General features: G+C 40.1%; 1 protein-coding gene across 5 annotated transcripts in view; it reads right to left on the reverse strand.

Annotated features, from left to right (window-relative positions):
• Positions 1–371: 371 nt before the first annotated feature.
• dcbld1 (discoidin, CUB and LCCL domain containing 1) overlaps positions 372–25,508 on the reverse strand; it is a 69,624-nt gene continuing 44,487 nt past the window's right edge. For 4 of the 5 annotated variants that reach the window (XM_080192566.1, XM_080192564.1, XM_080192565.1 and 1 more), the window contains 11 exons: positions 24,051–24,123; positions 22,673–22,806; positions 21,965–22,005; positions 18,076–18,297; positions 13,370–13,494; positions 11,893–12,040; positions 6,024–6,125; positions 5,366–5,453; positions 4,488–4,531; positions 1,992–2,111; positions 372–1,504 (listed from right to left, as the gene is read on the reverse strand). In XM_080192566.1, coding sequence (XP_080048692.1) covers positions 1,029–1,504; positions 1,992–2,111; positions 4,488–4,531; positions 5,366–5,453; positions 6,024–6,125; positions 11,893–12,040; positions 13,370–13,494; positions 18,076–18,297; positions 21,965–22,005; positions 22,673–22,806; positions 24,051–24,123 — 1,573 coding nt within the window. In that variant the 3' untranslated portion in view covers positions 372–1,028. The remainder of the gene's footprint in view (positions 1,505–1,991; positions 2,112–4,487; positions 4,532–5,365; positions 5,454–6,023; positions 6,126–11,892; positions 12,041–13,369; positions 13,495–18,075; positions 18,298–21,964; positions 22,006–22,672; positions 22,807–24,050; positions 24,124–25,508) is intronic. The other variant, XM_080192568.1, reaches the window with a different exon arrangement.

Here is a 25,508-nt window from a genome sequence, read left to right on the forward strand (position 1 = left end):
AACAACCCCACATATTTACCCTGCTCATCCCCCTAATTTACACAGTAAGGGGCAGTTTAGCATGAACAATCCACCTAATCTGCACATCTTTGGACTGTGGGAGGAAACCAGAACATTCAGAGGAAACCCATGCAGACATGGGGAGAACGTGCAAACTCAACACAGTCACCCAAGGCTGGAATCAAATCTGGGTCCCAGATGCCGTGAGGCAGCAGTGCTAACCACTGTGCTGCCCCTTTGAAAACAGGTGTTATTTTGAGAGAAGTTAATTCTGTCAAATTTAAACAATGCAGTAAGAATGCTATATGTAGTCATCAGTATTTAACAATTGGCTATTAAATAAGCAATTAACAGTCAAGAGAAAAGCAAAATGTATACCTTCTGCATGTTTATAAACCACTAACGTCCACAGGTAATCCAGTGAGCCAGCAACAAATTGTGACAATAAACTATATTAGCGCACACATTATTAAAACAAAGCAAACTTCAAAAGCTCTTCTTTCCAGTTACCAATGATAATAAAATTGAAATCTCTTATGCAACAACAAAAGGTTTTACAAAGTAATATTTCACCCTTTAACAGCAAAGGATAGTTAAAAATTACTAACTTTTTTTTACAAAGTTAAAATTCTTGTGCTGATATGATTAGAAAAAAATCCATATCTAAAATCTGCTATTATGAGCACCTCGCATATCAATTGCACAGTGTTTAAAGCAGCATATTTATACCAATTGAGGTACGGAACATAAAAATGTGTGCAATTTTGTACACTTTTGAAACATTTGCCAGTTAACAAGTCTAAGTATGTTACATTTACATAATGCCAGAATTAAAATTTCAGTCTTGCAATAGTTTGGCAAAATTGAGGCCAGGTGTGGCATGCGACTGCCATACCTTACCCAAATATTCCACTTTGATGCTATGCCAGCAGTTTATTCTCATTCCATGGTGATGAGTAAAGTTTTGAATCATCTGTACACAGAATTTGGATGCCAGATTCTTTTCACTGACGGTGGCAAAACGAAACTCAATTACCGGAAAATCCGCCAACAATCAAGGTGCTGTTGCTGGCTGGCTGATCATATTCTGTCTTGCCATTCTTTGAATTGTCAGTAATACCTTGTGGTATTTGATAAAATACACCACTTGGATGTAATCCATTATCATTAGAAATATTGTGTTCAAGGTGAGAACTAGTCACTTGAGAAAACAAAGGTATTTTTGTTAAACAGGTCACTGCTACAAAAGTTTCTTTTGTACGTGGTTTCTTACTCGTAGAATTACTAAGGTGCTGCACGTTTTCAATAATTGGTGTTGCATATACTGGTTCCTGATTAGTTAAAGGTTCTGCATATTCATGTTGGTTTACAACAAGCGGGACGACGTAATGGCTCAGAGAATCCCTTTGAACAGTTCCATCATCATCTTCTGTGTCTATTGGTTTAAAGGTAGAGCCCTTTCTTGCCACCCTTACTGTTCTAGCCATTACAGATGGCTGGTAATCTTCAAAATAAAGGACAGATGAACATGTCAGTTACAACTTTAATCTTCTTTCACTACCCGACATTGTAAGACAATACCCAAATAGATTTTAGAGATGTTTTAAGGGTTATTCTGTGGGACTTTCCAAGAAAGGAATTCAGTACATTGTGTAGCTAATTTTTATGTTACAGAAGTAATATAGAAATTTTGGGATCACTCTGAAACTTCAGCATTATGTGGTATGAAGCACACAAAATCTTGATGCAAGATTAGATTTCCTTGATTCTAAATGTAAGAACTGACAAACTTCAAAGAGAACATGACCACGTTTAAAACATGCAAGTAGCAACTGTGCAATATCACTTCTAATAATACTTTTAGAGGCGATTAGTGGTAAAATCACAATATTAATTGCTCTAGCACAGTTTCTTGAGGCAACGTCTTTCAAATGCGATACAAGTTTAAGCATATAAATGATTCTCAGGATATGTGAATTCATTCCTTTTACCTGATGAATCGCTTCTGACAACATCAAGTTTCTGCAAGACCTCCTTTTCTTGGCTGTAACTAATGGTAAATTCAGTTGATTGGTATCTTTTGAAAGGCTGTTTGAATTGTTCCCAGCAACCTGAAATAAATCATATAAATAATGCTTCAAAGGAACATAGGACATAGAAGCAGGAGTCATCCAATTGGCCCTTTGTATCTGCTGTACCATTTGATAAGATCATGGTTGAACTGGTTGTGGTCTCAATTCCACTTTCCTGTCTGACCCCCATAACATCAAATCTTTGAGAATCAAGGACTGTCAAATCCAGAAACAACTTTATAGTATTATCCCAGTGCCTAATTGCACAAAATTCTTATAAACCAGATGAGACCCCAACCAACCTACAAAAAAAAGTGCAGATTCTTTTAACTATAGCAATGCCGAGCTACAAACGCAGTCTTCAACATGTACTTCCACTTGGCAAGGACACAGGAAGCCAAGCTGTATCAAGACACATTTACACATGAGGCTGAATAAACTAGGCTTGTACTCGTTAGAGTTTAGAAGAATGAGGGGAGATCTCATTGAGACGTATAAGATGATGAATGGGATGGATAGGATAGAGGTGGAGAGACTCTTCCCGCTCAGAAAGGACAGTAGGACTAGGGGGCACAGCCTCAAGATAAAGGGGGGGGGGGGTGGTTTAGAACGGAGTTGAGGAAGAACTTCTTCACTCAAAGGGTGGTGAATCTCTGGAACTCTCTGCCCGTTGAAGTGGTGGAGGCTGCCTTGCTAAATATTTTTAAGATGCAGGTTGATGGGTTTTTGATAAGAGAGGGGATTAAGGGTTATGGGGAGAGGGCGGGAATGTGGAACAGAGCCACGACAGATCAGTCATGATCTTATTGAATGGCGAGGCAGGCTTGAAGGGCTAGATGGCCTACTCCTGCTCCTATTTCTTATGTTCTTATGTTCTTATCCTGCCAGCAGCAAGGTCAATTCATGCCGAAATAACTTAATGTATACTGTAAACTAAATAGATTTGTCAGTGATATAACAGGCCCCAAAACATATCAGGGAACAACAGAAGAAAATTCCAAAATGTTGTACAGCTTTTTGATATGTTGAGCAGTATTGAATACTAAATAAGGTAAATGGGATCATATGTAAATTATCCCTAATCATTACATTATTCCAAAGATAAGCAAAAAGCCAGTTACTTCCTTCCTAATGGTAAAAATGCAGAACATTTCTTCATTTACTATGCATCACCCCTTTTAAAGACCTGCACATCATTCTTATGCTAGCTTTTAATTACTTTCTATCCTAGCTGCGAGAGGTGTCCGGATGCAACATGTTCCTCTGACACTATAAGCACTGCAGCCTCGCAGCGCCAGGGATGCGGGTTCAATTCTGGCCTTAGGTGACTGTTTGTGTAAAGTTTGCAGGTCCTCCCCGTGTCTGTGGAGATTTCCTCCAGCTGCTCCAGTTTCCTCCGTTCAAAGATGTGCAGGTTGGCGGATTGGTCATGCTAAATTGCCCCTTAATGATGTACATGGGAATTAGTGGGGCAAATATGTGGGGTTACGGGGATAGGGCCTGGGTACATCCTCTGTCAGAGAGTCGGTGCAAACATGATAGGCCAAATGGCCTCGTTCTGCACTGTAGGGATTCTATGGCTGAGATGACAATCTGCGTACTCAGAACTTAAACACAAACAAGTTACAGTTACACAAACTGCCCTTGTATTTTTAATCTCTGCTGCTTGCTTTTGTTTAAAATCTTCTATGTGGCTTATAACTGCATTTTCTCCACATCTCAGTATCTCCTTTATTTTAGATTTATAATCTGCGCTGAAGTGGTTTCTTACTTGTGGCTTCCCAGAAATGTGAATGGTGAATGTTAGCGTCAGAGAATCCAAGCAACAATTATTTTAATTGCTTCCAAATATTAAGCAGATTTTTCAGGGAAAATGAAAGTATTTTCGCTGTGAAATATGCAAACAGGAATTTTATAACTTAGTCCATGCTGCTGGTTAATGTTAACCTTTGTAACAATGCAGATTTGTGGTTCACTTCAGCTTAATTTACTTACTCAATGGCAACATCATCACATCATATGTCATATGAGTGTGGATTCAATTCCCTGTTCAGGAACACAAGCATAAAATCTGATTGACATTCCAGTGCAGTACTGTGGAAGTGCTACACTGTCATCTTTTTTTCACTGTCATGAAACCTTAAACCAAAGTCTCTATTGTCCCCTCAGATAATGTAAAAGATCCCATGACAATACTTTGAAGTAAAGATGAGTTCTCTCGCCATCCTGGCCAATACTTATCCCTCAACGAACATCATTACAAACAGATTCTTTGAACCTTGCTGTATGCAACTTGGTTGCCATGTTTCTGTCATCACAACTATGACTACACTTCAAAATAACTGGCTGTAAAGTGTTTTGGGATGTCCGGAGACAATGCATGATGCAATGCAAGTGCAATTCTTTCTTTCTCACCTGTTTTTTGACTGGGAGTGCCAATACAATCTTCTGTTTTCTTTCTGCAAGATGAAAGTAATTACTAGAATGTTGAAAATTCAGTGCAACAGCTGACTGTGAAAATGCATGTTTTTACATGCCGAGGCATCTTAAGGGCACAACTATTTTGTAGGATGTCTAACTGCAGAATAGCAACAGTCAATTGTTTGTATCTTTATTACCCCACAAAAACAGGCTTAGATCTTTAAAATGACAACATGCTGTCCCGAAAAGCTTTTATTGAGAAAGGACATTTTAAAATGGACTTGCCCTTGTTAAAATAATAACCCACTGAAGACAGAACATTCTGAAGGCTAGAACATTCAGACTATTTAGATAGAATCATAGATCATAGAATCCCTACAGTAGAGAATGAGGCCATTCAGCCCATTGAGTCTGCACTGACAACCATGCCACCCGGGCCCTATTTCCATAACTCCCCATATTTACCCTGCTAATACATCTACCCTACCCATCCCGGGACATTAAGGGGAAATTTAGCATGGCCAATCAACCTAAACCGCACATCTTTGGACTGTGGAAGGAAACCGGAGCACCAGGAGGAAACCCATGCAGACACAGGGAGAATGTGCAGACCCCACAAAGACAGTGATGCAAACTGGGAATTGAACCCAGGTCCCTACAGCTGTGAGGCAGCAGTGCTAACCACTGTGCTGCCTATGGAAATGTACATATATATGTCCATTGAAATGTATATTTCTTTCTTTAAAAATTGTTTGCTTTTTATACAGTAAGCCCCTTCAGTTAATTTACAAAGTTCAGAAAAACATCTACCAAACTTTACAAGTTACTGTCTTAAACTCTTGAAAATGTGAATTCTTTTATTATTAACTTACTTTCTTAAACTCCTGAAAATGCAAATTCCCAATAGCATTAGGACTACAGAAAGTACAATTGGAACCACAATAGCTACGAGCCTTATTCCTGAATTAAGAGAGAAGAAAAATAGATGAATTACATAATTCCTTTTAGCAGAATGAATCTTGTGATGGGAGCATCTTTCCCCCGAATTAACACACAAAAAAGTTCTCTTGCTGAAGCAAGGGTTACCAGCAAGTGTCCTTCAAGTGGAAATCAAACCAGCAGCATCTCTCTACCAAAACATCTCCAACTGGATCAATTGCCATTAGTTCTATAAATTTTAAACCCCCCCCAAAATTTTAGTTGATTCAACAGTAAAGTAATTTCTGGGCCCTTATTTTGCTGTGTCTACCAGTCTGCTATAACTTTGATGGGATATGTGCAAAATGTCTTGGAAAATTAGTTAAAATCTGACTTGCACTGTTAACCTTTGGGTTCTGCGGTCATCCCTTGGAGTTATCACAGGAGACAGGTAGGACTGTGGCAGAATTCAGGGCTATAGTCGCTAGATATGTTTCTATACAGAGGAACTGTATTTATGTCAGAAACTCTCTCATTCAAGCATAAATCCCTGGACAGCTGTCATTTAATTTGATTAAGTTGGCACAACAAGTGATTATAGTAATATCTTACCACAATTTATATCCTTTTTAATTATAGGGTCTGTATTGTTCACATTTTCTTTTTCCAATATATCAATATGCCGAATAGATTTTTGTTTAATACCTGTAAATGCTGGAAAAATGCAAAATCATTTGTCTTTACATATAATACATATTTAACAGTATTATTTCTCAGTAAGTAAAATGCAAGTCACTTTTCCCTGCAAGGATTAGATCACATCTGTTGCGATCAGGATGGGCAAAACCACATATCTCTTACACTGAAACAATAGATAATCACATAGGTGATAGAGATATTTTTAATTTATTTAGAGTTCTTCTCATTAATACTCAGGCAAAATCTAGGTCTGTCATTAGTCGAAAGGCACTTGATGGACACAGTGGTACATTATGTGCGGACTTACTTCAGGATCTTAGGGTTGCTTGTCTGTTCTTTCAGCTTTATGCATATTAATATTTAAGTTGCCTATTACTGTGTCCCCACCAATATCATTACCACTCTAAGTACATTTTGACACAGATTAATTCCGCCAGAGAAGATTTCAATAAATTTTGAATCCATTCATCATCGTTAAATATAGAAATAGGATTTTACCTGGATTTTTTTATTGAAATTAGTTATTTGGCAAGGCACTCGATAATAAAAGCAGCATCAGAGCAAACCTCACTTGAGAATCTGTGAATATTAATTTGAACACAGTGGTGTCAAAGTAACTATCCCCAGCACATGTGTGATAAAGACAGTGGGTTAGCTGCCAGTTTTACACATGATATAATCTTCAGTGTAAAGGAAAGTCCATCTTTTGGGCTGTAAGCTGGGCAGGGAATCTACTACTACCCATTTAGTGAAAAGTGAACCCAGTGAATTTTCTACTCGTCAAAGATTTTTGAAAATCCCCAGTTATCCAAACACTAAGGTGAGTCTGAGGGTACTAAACAACTGTGGGGTTGGGTGGGGCGGGTGGCAGGTGGTATAGAATGTTATCAGGGTAGAGCATCAGACTTTTAATCTGAAGGCCCAGGGTTCAAGTCCCTGGTTGGGCGACACTTTAGCTCTACATCTCCTTCAACTGCACCTTCAAAAAAAAACCACAAAAAGCAGCTAGACTGTCAGGTTTGTCATATCGTATACCAGGAATTCTTTACCGACACCACACAGTGAAGTTATTCAGTGCAAATCCAATTGCTATTATCGTCAGTGTACTACTCGAGTACTGATTTCAATAGGTCTCTAATTAGAATCAGGTATCTAAAGCATGTGAGAAGGCAAGAGAAAACCACTGGGAACATTGTGAAACCAGAAAGGAGTTGTAATGATGTCAGTGCACCTGGCATCTGCAGCCATTTAGTTAGCAGTTTCTGGCTTAAAATTCTTCAAGTATTCCAGAATGATGAGCAATACAATACAGCACAGGAAACAGGCCCTTCGGCCCTCCAAATGTGCAAGACTGTTGCTAAGTTTTCTTATGAGAACATTCATGGCAAAAATAAAGTGCAGGAACAGGACAACTACTGATCAGGAAGTCCTTTAAACAGTATGAACAATAAAGTGTCCAACAAACAAACATCCATACATTTTGACAAAACTTGCCATTATCAGAACAAGTTTGAAATAGGGCTTTACTGTGAAGGTGACTTTTGACAACTTTCAGATACTCTCCTCTTTCTTTATGAGTCACAGGAAAATCTGTAAGACAAAACTGAATATAAAGTCTCTGATATCATCGGTGCCTCAGCTGCACAGGAGGAGGAAGAAGAAGAGTGGAAGGCCAATGGTGATAGGGGATCAGACAAACGTTTCTGCAGCTATAAACATGATTCTAGAATGGTGTGTTGCCTCCCTGATGCCAGGGTCAAAGATGTCATGTAGCAAAGAGTGGACATCAGGTTTCTGAGGCATTTGCATCAAATTTCTGAGGGATTGGGACCAGTTCTGAGCCAGATGGATTGGTTACATCTCAGTAGGACCAGGCCTGCCCAGGGAGATTTACTAGTGCTGCTGCGAAGGGTTTAAACTAGCTTGTCAGTGAGATGGGAACCTGAAAGGTAGATCAAATTGGAAGGAAGTAAAACTGGTAACAGGAAGTAGAAAAGTAGCAAGCGAAATGAAAAGGCAAGAGAAATGAAGGTGAACATCAACTGGGCTTAGAGTGCGCATGAATGTTAAAGAGACAAAGTTAAGGACACTCCACCTGAATGCAGGGAGCATTCACAAAGGTAGACGATTTAAAGGCACAAAGAAAGGTAAACGGGTATGATCTAATTGCCAAACACGGCTATTGGGTGATCAGGACTGGGAATTGAATATTCAAGGATATTTGACATTTAGGAATGACAGGCGAAAAGGGGAAGGAGTTGCAGTGATAATAAGGGAAAGGATAAATATATTGCTAAGGGAGGATTTCAGATCACAAAAGCAATTGTGGAATTTTTTTATTGCAATTAGGGATGTCTTACTGCAGTCATACAGGAGTCTTGGTGAGACAGCACCTGGAAAATTGCGTGCAATTCTGGTCTCCGCACCCAAGAAAGGATCTGCTTGCCATAGAGGGAGTGCAGCAGAGTTCGCTCAGCTGATAGCTGGGTTGGTGGGACTGTCCAATGAGGAGAGATTAGTTTAACTGGGCCTGTATTCACTGGAGTGAAGAGATCGTATTGAAATGTATAAAATTTTAACAGGGCTGGACAGACTAGTTGCAGAGAGAATATTTTACCTGGTTGGGGAATCTACAACAAGGGGTTGCAGTATGACCATTTAGGACTGAGATGAGGAAAAACATCTTCACTCAAAGGGTAGTGAACCTGTGGTACTCTCTACCACAGAAGGCTGTGGCGGTCAAGTCACTGAATGTATTCAAGAAAGAATGAGATGATTATTTTTAGATTTAAGGGCATCTCAGGGTATGGGGGGAGGGGCAGTGGTGAGTGAGCATATGGTATTGAGATAGATAATCAGCCATGATCATGTTGAATGGTGGAGCAGGCTTGAAGGGCCAAAAGGCCTGCTCCTCATTTCTACATAAATATCTCAAAATTAAAGATCCAAGAGATTAGGGAAAATGAGGAACTGAAGGAAATTAGAATTAGTAGAAGATTGTACTGGGGAATTTATTGAGACTGAAGGTTGGTAAGTTCCTGGGACTTGATATTCTACATTCCAGTGTTGAAAGAGGTTGCCATAAAGATAGTGAATGCATTGGTTCTTCCAAAATTCTATAGATTGTGGAATGGTTCCTGCAGATTGGAAGAAAATGTAATCTCACTGTTTAAGAAGGGAGGGAAAGAGAAAACAGGGAACTATAAATCTGTTAGCCTTACATTAGCAGTGGGGAAAATGCTGGAATCTATTATAAAGGAAATATTAAATGAAAACTTAAATCCATGTTGATTATGCTCAATCAGATCATTATTATCTAAGAATGAGAAATCATGTTTAACAAACTGTTGAAGTTTTTTGAGGATATTATGACAGAACTAAGTGGACACAGTATACTTGGATTTTAACTTGTTATAAAGTCCCCCAAGAGAAGTTGGTTAGCAAAATTAAAACATATGGGATAAGAGGTAATATCCTGGCACGGATTGAGGACTGGCTAACAAGCAGAAATCAATGAGTAGAACTAAATGAGTCATTATCATGTTGACAGGCTGTGGCTAGTGGGTTACCTCAAGGATCAGTACTTGGGCCCCAGCTACTTACAATATCAGTGATTTAGATATGGGAATCAAATGTAATATTTCCAAGTTCACAGATGACGTAAAGCTACATGGAAACGTGCATTATGAGGAAGATGCAAAGCAGCTTCAAGAGGGTTTGGACAAACTTAGTGAGTGGGCAAGGACATGGCAGATGGATAATAATGTTGAAAAACGTGATGTTATTCACTTTGATAGGAAGAATAGGCGTACAGAGTATTTCTTAAGTGAATGTAGAAAACGTAGATGTAAAAAGGAACCTGGTGTGATCATCAACAAGTCACTGAAAGTTAACATGCAGGTGCAGAAAGCAATTAGGAAGGCTAGTGGAATGTTAACCTTTATTATAAGAGGATTTGAGCATAGGAGTAGCAAAGTCTTTCTTCAATTGTAAAGAACCTTGGTTATTAGCCCATACCTGAAATAACATGTGAAGTTTTGGCTCCCTTATCTTAAAAAGGAAATTATTGCCACAGAAGGTGTGCAACAAAACTTCTGGGGATGGCAGGACTGTCCTATGAAGAAAGATTGAGAAACTGGGCCTGCATTCTCTAGAGTTTTGAAGAACTGGAGGTGATCTCATTGAAACCTACAAAATACTTAAAGGGACAGACAGGGTAAATGCAGGTAAGATGTTTCCCTTGTTGGAGAGTCTAGAAGTAGGAGGCACAATTTCAAAATAAGGGGAATGGCACTTAGAACTGAGAGAAGAGAAATTGTTTCACTCAGTGGGCTGTGAATCTTTGGAATTCTCAACCTCAGCGGGCTGTGGAAACTCAGTCATTGAGCATGTTTAAAGCAGAGATTGACAGATTTTTAAATTCCAGTGACATAAAAAGATAATGGGATATTATGGGGAAAAAGGCATTGAAGTGGATGATCAGCCATGATTGTACTAAATGGCAAAGCAGGCTTGATGGGCTTCTGCTCTTATGTTCCTAAAGTAGCTTTTGACTGTTTTCCTTACAAGTGATGAAATTATGCATTAAAGCAACATGTAGCCAATAGTAGCCACCAAGTTGTATTATAGAACCTTCCTGTGAAGGTCAATATTTTCCAGCTAAATATCAACAGTTATAACAGAGTTTCCATCACTTTTTTTATGCTCATGGCTATTAGTAGATTTTATTCAAATTTTCATGTTCCTGGACCAAAAGTAAAAACAAAATCAAAGTAGTGATTAATTTGTGCAGTCAACTGTTCTAATGCAAAGTATCTGGTATGTATCCAGACGTCCACTGGCCTCAAATATAGCAAACTGAAAATAATATTCAGACATACTTTGGTGGCTTCACCATTATCATTTAATACATGTTTTATGAGGGATGTACAGACATCCACCAAAAAGTTTCAAATGCCATCTCTTCTTTTGGTCCACCCTTGATCAGAACCCATGTTAACCTTGCCATCTGAATTTTGCCTGAAAGACTCTATGACACTACTTGAAGAAAAGCAGAGGAAGAATTCTTTGGGTTTCTTGGCAAACACTTAACCCTTTATCTACACTAGTAAATTAGATTATGTGATCATTTATATCTGCTGTTTGTGGGACCTTGCTTTTTGACAAATTGGCTGCCATTTCAACTACATTACAGTATATTTCAAAACTATTCAATAGGCTATGACACACTTTCAGACTGTGTGTGAACGTGTACAGCAGTGTATCAAAATACTTCCTAGCAAAGATAATTGGGTGGAATGTCAGAAAAGGCTCTTGGTTGGTGATCGCCTGCTTTGCTCTACTGCTCAAGAAGATCCCTATGTTCATAATACAAAATAAGTGTGATTTTAACCTTTTATTATGTCAATCTCTCATCCTTAATAAATTAACTTGCAGTTTCCTAAAAGGAAAAGCTCTGCAGAATCCTTCAGTGAAATGAGAAATAGAGTAAATGTCATTATTTGGTTTTGGGACATCCCAAGGTTGTGAAAGACACCATCATAAATGCAAATTCTTCCTTTCTATGGTCTCTGAGGATCAGATCATTCAGTCAAAAGAACATTGACACAGGAGATTCATGATTATTATGCAAAGGTATAGTGCTAAAAGATTAATTAACTGGAAACATAATTAGAAACTCCCCATCATTATGCATTGATGGTTTTGGTTGAAGATGAGGTTGATTTCATACCAATGTGCCCTTCACACTAGGACATTATAATTTGAAGTCAAATGTACTCACATCGTACTTGCCGGCATCCTATTAACTCCACTTTTATGGCTATTCTCTGACTCCAGCTTTGTGGAATTACACGAATGTAACGTGCAACGATAGCAGGGATGAAGTTATTGCGGGTCAACTGACAGTAATCAGTGTTGCCCTCAAATATCTGCAATAAGCATTTATTGTGTTACCTTCTGAGAGCATAAAACATTTTAAAGATGCCTTACATACAGCCCCTTTATCACTGGACATGAAACATTGGGCCCGATTTCACCACTTTCATTCGAAGTGCTGAATCTGGGCTTAATGCAAATCAGACTTAGAAATCCGCTTTCAGGCGCCCCCATACACACACAGCCTGAAAAAAAAATCTCCAGTCCCATTCACACTGTGGGCGGGGCTTAGCGTGGTCAAAACGATGGGAGCTCTGAACTGTGCATGCACAGTTAGAAAAAAATTTGACAAAGCGCGCCGGTGTCAGATTGCTCCCAGGCTGCAGAAAGCTCGGGAGCGACAAGCGGAGTGATGGCCCCTACACAAATCACTGTCCCCCTTATCAACCTCCCCCACTACCCAGACACCTCACTGTCCCCCTTGTCCAGCCCCCCACTGCCCAGACTGATCGCCACCTTTGCAACCTCTCCCCCACCCCGCACCAATCGCCCGCAGAGTGGCAGCAGATCCCCCTGCCCCCGACCCCCCCCCCCCCCCCACTGGAGATCCAATCTGCACTCCCCCCCACCAGTGAGTGATCAGGCCTCCCTTCCCTGCCTCCCCCCCAGACAACAATGCAGCCTCACTCACTCCCCCCTCCCCCCCTGCCCAAGAATGGTCTGGCCTCATTCACCCCCACACACTCCCCACATCAGACAACGATCTGGTCTCACTCCCCTTTCCCCAACCAGAGAATGTTCTGTCCCACTTCCCTCCTTTCCCCCACCACCGATCTGAGTCAGAGAGCCATTGGAAACTCTTCAGCAGCTGGAGCACCCGAATCAGACATTTATTTAGCAGATCCATTACAGTGAAGTTCCACATTGGCAAACACGGTGGTAAAGGGGGAAATGCTGATAAAGTTGGGTAGGCAGTTCATTAATTCAATTAAATGCATGCAAACGCATTTAAATTGCCAGTGTGCCCGCTTTGGGCATGAATCAAATCGCCACCATTCCTGGATTTTGGTAAAGTGGCAATCTGCGCAGATCACGTTAATAGCCTCATACTCAACTTTACCATGTTTTTGCACCCAAAAACTGGCGCAACACAATGGTAAAATCAGGCCCCTTGACAGCTACAGCTTTGGAACACAAAGGAAACGCCCAGCTTGCTTATAACAACTTAGTATTTGAAAATTTAATAATAAAATACATCAGTCTATAAGTGCAAACATAGATTTACAAAAGTGGTTTTTGAGATAACCTCGAGCAAAATGCCTTAACTTAAACAATGAACAGCTATGATCCAATTGAAATTTCTGAACTGCTGTAAAACTTACCCGTTCAACATTATTGTTGCTTTCTTTGTATACCTTCCATTTTTTACCATCTTTGCTGTAGGCCACCTTATAAGTCTCTACGTAAAAGAGAAACCGAGGAAGTGTGGAACCTGTAGTTATGATTCCTGAAGAAATTACAAAACCATATAAACAGACTAATTTCTTTGACAGTTACATTTTGTATAGATATATTGGTGTCTTGCACATTCTTTGGACTGAGATGAGGGGGAATTTCTTCATTCACATGGTGGTAAATCTTTGGAATTCTCTGCCCCTAGGAGTTATAGAGTCAGAGAGGTCTACAGCACAGAAAAAAAATCCTTCCGCCCATCCAGTCGGTGCCAGTCAAAGACAAACCACCCAACTATCCTAATCCCATTTTCCAACACTTCATCCATAGCTATGTATGGCTTGGCATCGTAAGTGCATATCTAAACATTTCATTAAATATTGAGAGTCTCTCCCTCCATCATCATCTCAGGCAGCGAGTTCGAGACTCCCACCATCTTCTGGATGAAAAGGATTTTCCTCACATTCCCTCAAAACCTCCTGCCCTTACCTTAAATCTATACTCCCTAATCATTGATCCCTCCATCAAAGGGAAAGGTTTCTTTCTGTCTGTCTATCTATGCCCCTTGTGGAAGCTCAGTCGTTGAGTACGTTCAAAACTGAGATTGATGGGTTTCTACATATTAAGAGCATCAAAAGATAATGTAGGAAAATGGCGCTCAAGTAGAAAATCAGCCATGATCTCACTAAATGGTGATTCAGGTTCAAAAGAGCTGAATGGTCTACTCCTTCTCTTCGTTAAGGATCCACTGAGTTATGTGATTTAGAAGAGAAGAAAGAAAAATGTGAATGGCTTTTCTTCACATTTAATATTGCATCAATTAGAAAACTTACGATGGAGTCATGTTGCATAAAGAATTATCTTCAGATTTCAAACAAAATACAGTAATGAAATAGTCACCAATCACACCCTTGACCTTCTCGACTCAAGGCCCTAATTCTAAACACGATGCATGATTAGCATACAGCTACTCAGTTCCAAGTCAACCATATTTTCTTCATACTGTTCACATTCTGTTCTGTATTTGGCTCAAATTCAAATTAAACCATTATACACCTGTTCCAACATACAAGTGTCAGCAGATTTTGCACAGTGCATGCTGCACATCATTTGGGAAGGGAGATTGGGAGAATATAATCTGATGGTCAATTTAAATTCTAAAACATTGTCTAAAATAATAACATTACAAGGATTAACATTTTACCAAGATTAATTTCTGAGAGGTTATCCAAGAAACATTAATAGAAGAGCTGGAAGGATTCACCATGAAAGGCAACATTTGTAAAGAAATGAAAAAAAATTGATGTTTCAGATAACATTCTGAGAATATTGCAGGAATTTCATCATTAACAAAACTCTAAATAAAAGTGGATTCTCCAATCAGATGTGACTTCCTTTAGGCTCTCAATGGAGTTGAGTGGGGCTGGGGCGGGGGCGGGGGGAGTTGAGGGGTGTTGGTGGGAGGAGGGGGGTTGAATTGGATTTTCTTTTAGTACATACCAGGGTAAGAGGATGTGGCAAGGAAGGGTAACCTCTGATATTGGCTTCTGAGCAATGTTAGCATTGCTGTGAAGCTGGCACAAAATGCAAACATGCCTAATGCATTATGCGTAATGCACTGTAGTTTAATGCCTGTGTTTGATTGTGATTCAGCCACTATGAAATATTTGGTGTAGAAGGAGAAAATGACTCCTAAAGGTAGCGTGTTTACAGAATAACCATTTATTCAAACGACAATATAATCTGCAATGTAAAAGTAAAAACAAACTCATATCACCAATTGTATAGGAACTGGATTTTGTGCTTTGTGTTTATCTATTAGAATCATAGAATCACTACAGTGCAGAAGGAGGCCATTTGGTCTATTGAGTCTGCACCAACAATTCCACCCAGGCCTATCCCTGTAACCCCCACATAATCACCCTGCTAATCGTCCAACACAAAGGGAAAATTTTGCATGGCTGATCAACCTACCCCACACATCTTCGGGAGAAAACCCATACAGACACAGGGAGAACATGCAGACTCCGCACAGACAGTAACCCAAGGTCAGAATTGAACCCAGGTCCCTGGCACTGAGGCAGCACAGCTAACCATTGTGTCACTCAAACTATGACTATTATTGCAATGCAGCAAATTCATTGAAGCAACATATTGCGTGACCGAATGAAGTGAAGAGTATTACATAAATGAAATCGTACTGTAAGTTTTCTACCTGACAAATATCTCTAATAGTATTTATAAGATATAGAAACAGAAGTCAGACATTCAGCCCATCGTGTCTGCTCTGCTATTCTTATGACTGATTTGATATGATAATTCATTTTCCTGCCTTATCCCCATAACCCTTGGTTCTCGTACTGATTAAAAATCTGCTTATCTCAGCTTCGAGCATACTTAATGACCCAGCCTCCACTGCCCTCTGTGGTAAAGAATTCTACAGATTCCCTCTGGGAGAAGAAATTCTTCCTCATTTCTGCCTTAAGAATGTAAGAACTAGGAGTAGGAGTAGGCCATCTGGCCCCTCAAACCTGCTCCGCCATTCAATAAGATCATGGCTAATGTTTTTGTGGACTCAGCTCCACTTACCCGTCCGCTCACCATAACCCTTAATTCCTTTACTGTTCAAAAATTTCTCTATCCTTGCCTTAAAAACATTCAATGAGGTAGCCTCAACTGCTTCGCTGGGCAGGGAATTCCACAGATTCACAATCCTTTGTGTGAAAAAGTTCCTCCTCAACTCATCCTAAATCTGCTTCCCCTTATTTTGAGGATATGCCCCTTAGTTCTAGTTTCACGCTAGTGGAAACAACTTCCTTGCTTCTATCTTATCTATTTCCTTCATAATCTTATATATTTCTACAAGATCTCCCCTCATTCTTCTGAATTCCAATGAATATAGCCCCAGTCTACTCAGTTTCTCCTCATAAGCCAACCCTCTCAACTCCAAAATCAACCTAGTAAATCTCCTCTGTACCCCCTCCAGTGCCAGTATATCCTTCCTCAAGTAAGGAGTCCAAAATTGTACACAGTACTCCAGGTGTGGCCTCACCAGCACCTTATACAGCTGCAACATAACCTTGCTGTTTTTCCAAGATTATGCCCACCCATCCTAGATTATCTCACAAGGGCAAACAACGTCTCAGTCAAACCTCCTGAGAATTCTATATGTCTCAATAAGGTCTCCTCTCATTCTTCTAAATGTATCTACCATTTTGAAAAAAGCCATGCCAAAGGCCAGTAATAGAAGTTATTCTTCCTTCCACAGATCTTCTTACCCTGTTGTACATTTAAAAAAATCCAAATACCTCACATGATGTACTATTTTTTATGATGTTAATCATTTTATTCCTTCCAGAATTGCCCTTTATCTATTTGCATAGCAGAAAGAATGTTTTCCTCGCATTTATTTCGCCAGTTTAAATTACTTCCTTATCACTACGCTGAGTCATCTTTCCATACGGTCAAATCTTCAATGGCCAGTAAGTATTGATCATCTCTGTGTTACTGTCCAAAATCAGCATCAAAGCATTTCATAAATATCGGCTCCTACCAGTGGTATCGAATAAAGCGCTTCTTAACACTACCCCAATGCTGAATTTTTATTAATGCCTTTAAATGTTTTGCAGCTTGTGAGATTTCTTATGCTGGTGCAAATCAGTGATTTGGCAATAACAAATGGAAAAATCAGGAAACCCACACATGGAATATGTTGGTTTTTTGAACCTAATCCTCTGATCTATGCTCCATTGTGTTGGGGGGGGGAGGGGGGAGGGGGGAAGCCTTTCAAAACTGGCCTTAAAAAAAAACACGTCGACTCCAGCCACACACCAACTCAAGTGTATACCTTTCCAGTTTTTGATTTCTAGTAAGAACAGCAAGGATCCTATTATATTCTATTATGACTTGACAAGAGCAGAAACTGGTTACATAATAGTATTGGTAAATGCCAATAATATATATATTTGAAATTCATGTTTTTTCAATACCCTGGCTATGATTGTAACACTACACTCTGCACTCTCTTTCTTTCTATATGAACAGTATGTTTTGTCTGTATAGCGTGCAAGAAACAATACTTTTCACTGTATGTTAATACATGTGACAATAATAAATCAAATCAAATTTTGAGCATTGTAAGCACTCAATGTGATCAGATTAAATTTCTGCATCCGCTAGTTTAAAGGTTCAATCTGTTTTAAATCGAGCAATGCTGCAGTTAAAATAGCAGACAATGGGATTTCATTCAAGCTAATTTTAGTGTGACACTTCTGAAAGATTTTATTTGCAATATTCAATAAACAAATGACATTTATTCCAGACTTGAGGAAAATTTGATTGCTATGAAAGGTCAGAAAATATGTGTGAGTGCAGCTATTATATTACCACATAAGCAGCATCTTTATTTGTTAACTTTAGGAGCGCAGTTGTTTACATTGAGCAAGTTTCAACTTAATCTTAACATCTTGTTAGCATGAAGAAAAAAGTAATTGACAGTAATACTATAAAGATATATTCCTTTCACCAACCACATTTGAACCAATGTGCCTTTTAAACAGAAATAATCATAAAAATATTAATATATTTATTGAATGCCTAGTTGTATATAATTAAAAATAGTTGGCGTATAACTAACCTGTGACGTATTTCCTCTCTCCCAGATCTATTTGAAGCCATTGCTGGCTATTGCCTTCAGCAGCAGCCCATCCAGGCCCTGGAACATTCAGTCGTGCTTTGTCTGGTGACCAACTGATAACTTGACCATTTTCATCTGTCCATTGCCAGAATGAGGTGGCATTGATCTGATGTTCTGCAATGTGTCCCAATCCCATTCCCATTCCCAATGGTTGATTACAACCTGAGGAAAGTCAAAGATACCTTCACTTTTGAGAGCGAGGCAATGATAACCATTGTAGTAAAATAATGCTGATTAAAAATCCAGACCACTAGATCTAGCTTCAAGCACAACTTTTTGATGCAGACTCCACTAGAGAAGGTGTGGACAAGATTCACCAGGAAGTTACCTAGGCTGGAGCGTTTCAACTATCAAGAAAGACTAGATAGGCAGGGGTTGTTTACCTTGGAGCACGGAAGGTTGAGGGGGGACCTGATTGAGGTATGTGTAAAATTATGTGGGGCATGTATAGGTATGTATATAACCAGGCGGCAATGATTTAAGTTAAGGGGTAGGAGGTTTATAGCAGGTATGAGGAAAAATGCTTTCACCCAGAGTGTGGTGGGAATCTAGAACTCACTGCCTGAAGGGATGGTAGAGGCAGGAACTCTAACATCACTTGAAAAGTATTTAGATGAGCTTTCAAAATGCCATAGCATACAAGGCTATGGACCAAATCCCTAAAAATGGGCTTAGAATCGATAGCTTGATGACTGGCATAGATACGATGGACTCTTTCCATGTTGTAAGACTCAATGATTCTATTACTATGAGACCTGAAAGTCAAAATAATCTGTGTAGCTGGTAAAGAATGAGACCTCACAGAATGAACGAGCAAAAATTTGGGAAAGGAATGTTGAAAACTGAAATTGTTCCTTTAGGGCAGCTACAACTGAAGGAAATAGATGCTATGCAAAAAAGCAGAACTGCGCAGTTGATTTGTCAGTGGATGGTAAATCTCATTTAAATTGGCTATTCCTTATAAGCAACTTCTTGTCTTAACCTACATGGAAAAATATCTAACAAGCTCCGCACAACAGTGGTCTCATGTCTCTCCAGTCCCGAGGGAGTCATTTTCTTTTCTCTGCATTATTAGCTCTCAAGGCTTTGCATCGCCATCAGTTATTATTACAAGTTCCCAGTTGCGTATCATTCATAAATACTGTGATTAGGTTTGGGCAAAGACTTATGGAATTCCAATGGGTCCCTTTTCTCAAGTACAATGGGGGCAATTCTCCCAGCCCGCTGCACTGTTCTAGCAGTGCAGTGGGCTGAGAGACATAAACAGAGGCTGTTTCGCAGGCTTCCCGTCGGCCGCCACAGCCTCCATCCGTCTCCGATGGATTACCGACATCGTCGCTCCACACCAGAAATCAACGTGGAGCTGAATAAGTTATTTAAAATGACATTTAAATCTCATTAGCATTTTCAGATTTCAGTCCTAGCCTCTCCCGCCTCTCCCTCTGCCAGGAATGTTTCACAGCTCCCCAGTAATAGTGGGGGTGGGAGTGGGGTGGGGGGGGTTGTTTGGGGCTGCTGGCCAACAACGTGCGGGGTCATGGGGCTGGCCAGCAATTGAACTAGCCAGGGGTCAGGAGGCCGGCAATATGAGACTACTGCGCATGTGCCGATCTCTGCTATGACAGATCAGTGCATGCACAGTGGCTGGCTCAGCGCTATTCCTGCTGGAGAGGCCAGCAGCATAAGTCCTGCCCACTGATTTTCAGTGTGATTCACACTGGAGCACTCTGTGATGCACAGACTGTGGGAGATCCATTTTGAAAATCCCGCTGAAAAAACCTGTGGGATTTACTCTTGTTTTCACACAAATTCGGCACTGAGAATTTTTTTGGGAGAATCCCACCCAACATTTTCCATTTACTGCTAACCTGTCTTCCATTTCGAGTATTGCCTATTCCATCAGCTTTGAGTTTGATTATTAGCTGCAATGAGAAAATCTGCCAAAGGCTTTCTGAGAGCAGCATGGTAGCACAGTGGTTAGCACTGCTGCTTCATAGCTCTGGGGACCTAGGTTCGATTCCCGGCTCGGGTCTCTGTCTGTGTGGAGATTGCACATCCTCCTCATGTCTGCATGGATTTCCTCTGGGGGCTCCAGTTTCCTCCCACAGTCCAAAGATGTGTGGGTTAGGTTAATTGGCCATGCTAAAATTGCCCCTTAGTGTACTAGGATGCTTAGGTTAGAGGGATTAGCAAGTAAAATATGTAGGGATATGGGGGTAGGGCCTGGGTGGGATTGTGGTCGGCGCAGACACGATGGGCTGAAGGGCCTCTTTCTGCACTGTAGGTTTCTATGATTCTATGAAAATCTGATTGTATTACATCTGGATTACGCTCGGTTATTAATATTTAACTCCTCAAAGAATTGAAGATCACCTGTAAGCCATGATACATCACTTCTATTGTGCTCCCAGATTGAAGGTTTGCAGGAAGGATGGAAAGTAATGTTCCCTGGTTGTTTGCTGCCCCAGATCTGTCCACAATTTTATGATGTGCCCAATCTTGATCCAATTTTTGGCCATTTAAGGGTGTTGACCTTAATTTTGAGGCTGACTGGAGGAGATCGGGGCAGGGGGAAAACTTAGCAGGACTCCTTGCTCAGATCTTGGTTGAGAAGGTAGGTGCCTCCCTCAAGGGCCTGCTTTCCCCCCAGCCCTCTCCAGCAAACACCACCATCTGAAAAAAAAATCCTACCCCACATAAGCTAAACAGCATGCATTGTTGCTGCAATTTGAATCCAGGCCTTCTTTATGGTAATTGGTGGATTAGACTGGCAAACAGGATACAGAACTGCTCTACTCTTCTGGATCTCTCCAATCAAAACATTCAGGTCCTGATCTGAGAAGCAAAGGGCAGCTGGACCCTTCCCTTTCCCAGCAGCTCCTCAGTGTGACATTCGAACAACAAATGTAGGGCAAAAAGTATCACGGGCCTTTCAGATTACAATTCTCTGAAAGGGAAAGCCCATCATTGGCCATCTAATCAAAGATCAGCTAACAGTTGGACAATATTTCTCCCACTCACCAAACATGCAAATGACATTTCCTCTTAAGCACACAGATCTTACCATTACCTTTCTACCCCTCAAATGGGCCTCTTTTTATACGCGCCCGAGTTGTTAAACCTATGCTGGGACTACCTCTGACCACTCACTGATGTCGCCCATTGGGCAGCACAGTGGCACAGTGCTTAGCACTGCTGTCTCACAGCACTAGGGACCTGGGTTTGATTCCCGGCTTCAGTCACTGTATGTGCGGAGTTTGCACATTCTCCTTGTGTTTGCATGGGTTTCCTCTGGGAGCTCTGGTTTCCTCCCACGGTCCAAAAATTAGGTTATGTTGATTGGCCATGCTAAAATTGACCCTAGTGTCAGAGGGACTAGCAGGGTAAGTGAGTGGGGTTATGGGAATGGGGGCTGGTGGGATTGTGTCCAGTACAGGCTCAATGGGCCGAACAGCCTCTTTCTATACTGTAAGGATTCTATGATTCTATCCCAATTACTAATATAGCCTGCTACTCCCGAAGTGAAAATCAGATTTTTAGGACCATTTTTATAGAAGACAGGTTCAAAAGCCGGGAATTTGCATCAGACGTGTAGACTGAAATCCAGATCTAGCAGCCTACCCCTAGTCATCACAGCTGCCCCTACCATTGTCCAAGGTTGTGAAAACCTTGCGCCTTCTTCCAATAAAACAAACAAGCCGCTCAAGCTTATTGTGAGCAGAATTCAGAATTGATACATGACTCCCCCATCTCTTCATTCTCCAATTTTACCCTAAATCAAAGACAGTCCCAAGGCATAACAACCTTATAAACAACAATGCCATCTTACCATTTGTGCCAAATACAATCCGCTTATCTGACAGCGATCCACTGAAAATATAACAAGAGGATAAAAGTCAATACGATATATTTTGAAATGAAATATTTAAAAATTGAGGGCATGAATAGCTTTTATCCCAAGGGGAGGCTTGGCTTAGTGCCACTTACTCTCTAGTAGCTTCAAACCCTCCTACAGATTTCAGCACTTAATCTATGCCAACACAGGAAGGAAATACAGATTAAATGCTGCATTGTGTGCCTTGTTCTTTCAAGACAACAAGGGAAAGAATTGTTCATTTAGTGCTACTTCAAGCAGGGTAACGCTGACTTTAATAATTTCCCAGGGACAGATGGCACCACAGGCAGCTACCCGCACAGCAATGTGATGCTCAATATCAACGAGAAAGCCTTATCAGAAATGAGCCTGCAAGACTGTCTGCTCCTGGGATATCAACATATATCGGCATAGTTCTACTTTAAGCCGTGCTTTGCAAACAAAGTTTTCCCCAAATATCTGAATAAATTCTATGCGAGAAAGTGCTAAATTTGATTGACTTTTCAACAACAATATTTGATTTTCATGTTGCCTTTCAGCATAGGAGAGAGAAAGTTAGCACTTCAAGTTATTCCACATTTATCATGGCAGCAAAAATCAGCAAAAAATATTTCAAATAGCGAATCTGTACTTGAAGTAAGACAAAGGAAACTTGTTACCTACTCTTTTGACAAAACACCATTTGCCAGGATACCTTCGTATCGACTCAGACCTTTATGCTGAACAATATCGATTCTCCCACCCAGTTCATCCAATATTACACCAGCATGAATGGCAGCTTTGCAAAGGGCTGATGTCTAAAAAAACAAAATTACAAGTTGGTCAAATGGGTAACCTGAATGTGCTAATAAATTGTTTATTTCATGCTCATAGGGTAAATAGATATTTTACAATCATGGTTTCCCATCCCTATTCATACCCTTTTGATTTTTCCGCAAGACTTGGGGACAATTTCCATTGGAGTAGAGAAGGTTAAAGAAAGATTCAAGAAAAGGAAAAGACCATTTTCTCTTTCAGAATTGATTTTGGCTCAGTGGCGACACCCCCATATTTGAAGATTGTAGATCCAGGCTCCACTCTGGAGTTTTGAGCCCATAATCGAGGCTGTGCTCCAATAAAGCACAGGGGGAATGCTAGCATTTGGATTAAGCATTAAACCAAGATACAATGTGCCCGCTCAGGTGGACCAAATGATTGTATGGTTGATTAAGAGCAAGAGAGTAATCTCCTGACGTCCTGGTTAGCATTTACCCCATAAAATCACCACAGATATTAGTTTTTAGGAATAATGAGGTACAGTTAGGAAAAGCCAGATATATGGCAGCTTCTGACACATTGGCCAACTCCATTAATACAAAATACTGTTGGACCACAAACATTAATTAGTCTTCTCATTTTCTGGCAGCTGTTAAAGTACTAGATTACAGAAAGCACTGGCTAACAGTGATCTTTGTGTCAATCATAAGCTGTGATTGAAATCCTCAGCCCTGCCTTTGTTTTCTTTAGATTTGGCTATTCCAATACTCTCATGCTGGCTGACTTCCCCTCTTGCATCCTCCACCAACTTGAATGTATCCAAAACTCTACTGCTTGTCTCTACGTCACACCAAGACCCACCACCCCTGTTTTCTCTCAACACTGGCTCCTGGTCTGGCAACACTCAAATTTAAAATTCTTATCCTTGATTTCAAATGCTTCCATGACCTCAACCCTTCAGATCTCTGGAATCTCCTCTCTCCTTATAACCATCCAAGATCCCTGGACACCTTTCATTCTGGCTTCTCATGCAGCCCAAGTGCCTTATCTTCAGCTACCATGACTCTAAGCATTGGAATCACAGTTTGAAACTTACCTCAATGACCAATCTTAAACCTCTTAAATGGCTCAATGAAGCACTTCAGAATGTTTTACTATGTTGAAATGTAAGTTGGTGTTGTGTTAGGAAAGTTGATTCTTTGGATAGAGCACCCACACTCTCAAAACAGCCTTGAAAGAATTGTTAGAGGACAAAAAGAACCATTTACTCTTGTTTTTTACTCACATGCCTGTATCCTTGAAAAAAATCACCAGAGACATCTCCTATCACAGCTTTGCAACCAGCAGGACAATTCTTGCTAAACCAAAATGAAAAATATCAAATGAATTCAGCATTCTTCTAAAATGTAAGTGTAATAAATCGGGAGAATCATCAAAATTCCAATATAACATAACACTTGGCTCACCATCAGTATTAAAAAGATCGTCAGCCATAAAAGACCAATTACTATAGACAACCTTCCAACTTTCTGTCAGTTCAAGGGCAATAATTACTCATAAAATTTGTTAGAAAATGTAACAAAAGGATTTGAACAGCCTAAAGGAGCCCTTGAATGTCAGACTAATTTGTCTATACATATAGCACTTGGCTGAGTTTTCATCCTCGAGATATCTCAGGTTGGAAGGTAATGGAAAAAGCTGAGGAACAACAATCTACTTTTGAGAGTTTGGTAAATATTTTTCTATGAGGAAAACACATCTTTAAAGAGGTAAAAGTGATTGGCATTTCTAATGCACCTTGACTCGGTTCCCCGATATCACAATGTACTTCCTGTAAAATTAATTAATTTTTAACTGCCTTGAACTTATGTAGGTGAATAATGGAATCCTTATCCATAAAGCAAATTTTAAATTTCTCCACTTAAACTCGTTAATTTGTTTATGTGGTGATTCCATCAGGGAAGCAGAGGTAGTTTTAAAGGATTTATATTTGTATTGTTGAATATTAGCAATAAGATATAGGGTGGGATTTTCCAGCCTCACTCACCTGAAACTGGAAAATCCTGCCCGAGGTCACAGACCTCAAATTCCTATGACAGGTAGGATGGTAAAATTCACCCAACAGAGTTAAGTGGGTTTAATTTAATGTTTCTGTGTATGGAAGGATAAACCTATAGTTAACTTCATGTTAGACAAAAGTGTTTGCATATGGGATTTTGGTTTCAATTCAAACTGTGCTTCCACTGTGCTGAGAGAGGGCTACAACATGAAAAGTAAACAAGCTTGGAGAAGGGAAAAGCTGTTGCTTAGTAACCAGGTGGACTTTTAGGGGAAGATGACTTTTGAAATGTAGTTTTAACTGAAATCATTAGCAGTTGGAGTTAGGTAGTAAGGGAGAAGGCAGCTCTCACAGCTCTGCTGGAAGCACGAAAGCCGTACAATGGAGTAAGGTGCATAAAAGCAAGCTCCAAGGGAACTAAAGGACTGTTAATTCCAGAAACCAGGGAATGGAAATGAAGCTCCAGGAATATTGAAGTGAAAAGGATCAAAGAAGAACTGTCCTTGGGAATAGGGTAGTGTTTATGGATGTTAAAGTCAGACCTGGGAAAAGAAGAGCTGATGAGTCTGGTTACAGACAAGGCATATATTTGAAGCAGTCATAAAGTTTGATGTACTTATTTCTAATAATCTGTTAGGGACTGAGTACCTGCTATTTAAGATAAAAGAAGCTTGATAGGAGAGG

The sequence above is a fragment of the Carcharhinus amblyrhynchos genome, chromosome 7 (assembly GCF_965287045.1).
Source record: "Carcharhinus amblyrhynchos chromosome 7, sCarAmb.v2.hapA, whole genome shotgun sequence".
Classification (NCBI taxonomy): Eukaryota; Metazoa; Chordata; class Chondrichthyes; order Carcharhiniformes; family Carcharhinidae; genus Carcharhinus; species Carcharhinus amblyrhynchos.